Genomic DNA, 1,179 nt, shown 5'->3' on the forward strand with positions numbered 1-1,179 from the left:
CAAACTAGCATACTAATGCTCAAACTAGCATGGTAATGACCAAACTAGCACGCTAATGATCAAACAACACGCTAACGATCAAACTAGCATGCTAACGATCAAACTAGCATGCTACTGATAAACCTAGCAGGGTAATGCTGACATCTGTAGATAATTATGTTAATATTGTAAAAACTGCAGAATACAGACTCTAAAAAGGCCATTTACTGAAACATCAACACAGTCAGAGCTGTAATTAATCATCAGATTATCAGATTAATCCTCAGATTATCTGACAGAATAATCTCCTCATTAATCTGTAGCTCCGTCTCTGTCGTGTTCCTGTGAGGAATAAAGTTGCCAGAGACTCAGACTCACATCTGGGGGTGAACCTCGGAGGCGATGCGGATGCAGTTGTCCCGGGAGACGGTGAACTCGTGGTAGAGGACCCAGCTGGGAGGACTGGGAGGCGAACTGGGAGGTGAACTGGGAGGCGGCTGCCGGCAGCGGTAGGAGGAGAACGGGTGGAGGTGAGCGACGTGGCGGTGGGTCAGCAGGAGGTAGTTACCGGATCCGTCCACATCGTGAGCCACCTGAGGAAGAGGAGGAGGTCAGGGAGGTGATGAAGGGGGCGGGGCTTCTGAAGGCTGGACTCACTTTGAGGAAGAAGCCTGAGATGAGGGCGCGTTTGATGTTGGTGCAGTTGTCCTGGCAACCGAAGGCGGGCGGGGAAACAGGAAGCTCTATCCTCTGCATGACCTCCAGAAGCTCCGCCCTGATGACCCCGGCCAGCCGCAGCGCCGCGTGGCTCAGGAAGGTGGCGCCGCACCACGCCTCGTCCTCGTTATCTGTGGGGACAACAGAGGGACGTCAGGAGACCGAGGCACCGGGACAGAGGACCTGGGGGCCGGCGGCGGGACGCACGCTGCAGGAAGGCATTGTAGACGTTGATGAGGGTCAGGTGATCGCCCTCCGGGTGCAGCAGGGGGCGCCAGGCGGAGACCGCAGCTTCCTGTCTGCTGGGGTCAGGAGACAGGAAGCAGGAAGGAGCTGGAACAGAAACAGTTCAGTTCAGGCTTAGTAGTTCAGGTTAGAGGTGCTAGCTCTTTAGTTTAGCGTTGCTAGCTCTTTAGTTTAACGGTGCTAGCTCTTTAGTTTAGCGGTGCTAGCTCTTTAGTTAGCGGTGCTAGCTCTTTAGTT

General features: G+C 53.9%; 1 protein-coding gene across 1 annotated transcript in view; it reads right to left on the minus strand.

Moving 5' to 3' along the window:
- Nucleotides 1-1,179, minus strand: part of dqx1 (DEAQ box RNA-dependent ATPase 1) — a 12,008-nt gene that overhangs the window by 3,582 nt on the left and 7,247 nt on the right. Inside the window, exons 9-11 of the mRNA XM_008424832.2 lie at nt 904-1,029; nt 637-827; nt 358-572 (exon numbers count right to left, since the gene is read on the minus strand). Coding sequence (XP_008423054.1) covers nt 358-572; nt 637-827; nt 904-1,029 — 532 coding nt within the window. The remainder of the gene's footprint in view (nt 1-357; nt 573-636; nt 828-903; nt 1,030-1,179) is intronic.

Source organism: Poecilia reticulata, linkage group LG12 (genome assembly GCF_000633615.1).
Source record: "Poecilia reticulata strain Guanapo linkage group LG12, Guppy_female_1.0+MT, whole genome shotgun sequence".
Lineage (NCBI taxonomy): Eukaryota > Metazoa > Chordata > Actinopteri > Cyprinodontiformes > Poeciliidae > Poecilia > Poecilia reticulata.